The sequence below is a fragment of the Poecilia formosa genome, unplaced genomic scaffold (assembly GCF_000485575.1).
Source record: "Poecilia formosa unplaced genomic scaffold, Poecilia_formosa-5.1.2 Scaffold988, whole genome shotgun sequence".
Classification (NCBI taxonomy): Eukaryota; Metazoa; Chordata; class Actinopteri; order Cyprinodontiformes; family Poeciliidae; genus Poecilia; species Poecilia formosa.
In genome coordinates, this window is record NW_006800927.1 from 44027 (window position 1) to 46128 (window position 2102).

The window sequence follows — 2102 nt, forward strand, 5'->3', positions numbered from 1 at the left end:
GAACTACAGCCCAAAAACACTTTTTAGAGTGTATATCATAACGTACTGTAATGATTTATTTTTCCTTTTTGCCTTATTGTGCAATAAAGACAAAATGACAACAGGGGGCGCTGTTGGCCTTTATATATTGAACTGGATACTGAATTCCGTCCCTTTTCATACGTGATGATGTTTTCTTGGGCTTTGGCACAAAGCGACGAAGAAGCACAGAGGGGAGACTACAGCATATGAGCTTCACTGAGGACTGTTTGAAAAGAAAGCGACATAGCTTTCGTTTTTTGCTGGATCTACAGTGGATTTATTCGTTTATTTTTTTTTCTTTCGGTCGGATTATGAATTCAGTTCAAGATATTCCTGTGTTGACATTCACATTATTTATTCTCCTTGGCTGCGGGTGGATTTCGGTGTCCGGGCAGTTCTCTTACTCCATATCGGAAGAGGTAAATCCGGGAACCTCAGTGGGAAATATCGCCAAAGATCTAAACCTCGGCGTGCACGAGTTGGAAGCTCGCATGTTTCAAATTGTTAATGGAGCAAAGAAACAGCACTTCGAGGTAAATCTAAAGACAGGTGTTCTCTTTGTCAACGACAGAATAGACAGAGAGGAGCTCTGTGCAAAGGCAAAGAAATGCACAGTGAGCGTCGAAGCTGTAATTAATTCTCCTTTGAAGCTTTATCGTTTAGAGATAAATGTTATAGACGTTAACGACAATTTTCCAACTTTCACTAGTAATTCTCAAAATATTGAAATAGCAGAAAGCACGCTGCCTGGGACTAAATTTCTGGTTTTGTCAGCTTATGATGCAGATGTAGGACAAAATGATATCAGCACATACAAGCTGAGTACAAATGATCATTTCTCCTTATCGGTGAACAAAGGAGAGAAAGTGTCTGCTGAGCTCATTCTACAAAAACCTTTAGACCGAGAGAAGCAGTCTGTTATTAGTCTGACGCTGACTGCTGTAGATGGAGGGACACCAGTAAAATCCGGAACATCACAGTTAATAATACATGTTTTAGACAATAATGATAACGTGCCAATATTTGCCCAACCTTTATACAAATCAAGTATTACCGAAAATTCGCCACTTGGTACGTCGGTGATCACAGTTATAGCGACAGACGACGATGAAGGGCCAAACGGAGCGATTTCCTACTCACTTAGCAGCAAAGACCAAGACCACATTTTAGACATCTTTCAAATTGATGAACATACAGGTTTAATAACTGTGAAAGGAAACATCAACTATGAAGAGCACCCGGTTTTTGAGATACGCGTTCAGGCCAGTGACAGGGGGTATCCTCCTATGACCTCACAGTGCAAGGTGCTGATCGAAGTGAACGATTTAAATGATAATGCTCCCGAAATATCTGTAACCACTCTGATTGACACCGTTAAAGAAGACACAAAATTGGGGACAGCTATTGCACTTGTCTCAGTCGTAGATAAAGATGGGGGTAAAAACGGAGTAATTCACTGCAACGTTAAAAATAAAACCCCATTCAAGTTAGAAACGAATTATAAAAATTATTACTCTTTGGTGGTGGACAGCCAGCTGGACCGAGAGGCCGATTCATATTACAATGTGACCATCATTGCTTCAGATGACGGAAAACCCACTCTGACGAGCACAAAGGATTTTACAGTTTTTGTGTCCGATGTGAATGACAACTACCCACAATTTTCAGACTCTGTGTTCAATGTTTATTTAAAAGAGAACTCTCCGGTAGGGACTGTTTTAAAAAGAGTATCTGCATTAGATGCGGACATTGATCAGAATGCTCAAGTGAGTTTTTCAGTTGCTGAAAGTAATGGCAACATGCAGCTGTCATCTATGGTAAATATTAATTCAGAGACTGGAGACATTATAAGCTTACAGTCGTTTAACTTTGAGGAGTTAAAGACGTTTCAGTTTAAAGTTCAGGCTACAGACTCTGGTGTTCCTCCGCTCAGCAGCAACGTGACTGTTAATGTTTTAATCCTCGATGAAAATGATAATAATCCAACTATTTTAGCTCCTTATTCTGACCACGGCTCTGTTAACAGTGAGACCATCCCTTATTCTGCTGAAGCTGAATACTTTGTAGCAAAGATCAGGGCT

The 2102-nt window shown here is 40.2% G+C and overlaps 2 protein-coding genes across 2 annotated transcripts in view; both read left to right on the forward strand.

The window, feature by feature from the left end:
* Window positions 1–41, forward strand: part of LOC103132304 (protocadherin gamma-C3-like) — a 2607-nt gene extending 2566 nt beyond the window's left edge. The window contains exon 2 of the mRNA XM_016667306.1: window positions 28–41. Coding sequence (XP_016522792.1) covers window positions 28–41 — 14 coding nt within the window. The remainder of the gene's footprint in view (window positions 1–27) is intronic.
* Window positions 42–112: 71 nt separating this feature from the next.
* On the forward strand, window positions 113–2096 carry LOC103132305 (protocadherin alpha-8-like; the record flags this gene model as incomplete). The annotated part of the gene is made up of 1 exon (XM_007544089.2): window positions 113–2096. A coding segment is annotated over exon 1 (1869 nt), but the record flags the coding sequence as incomplete, so codon positions are not given.
* Between the last annotated feature and the right edge of the window lie 6 nt (window positions 2097–2102).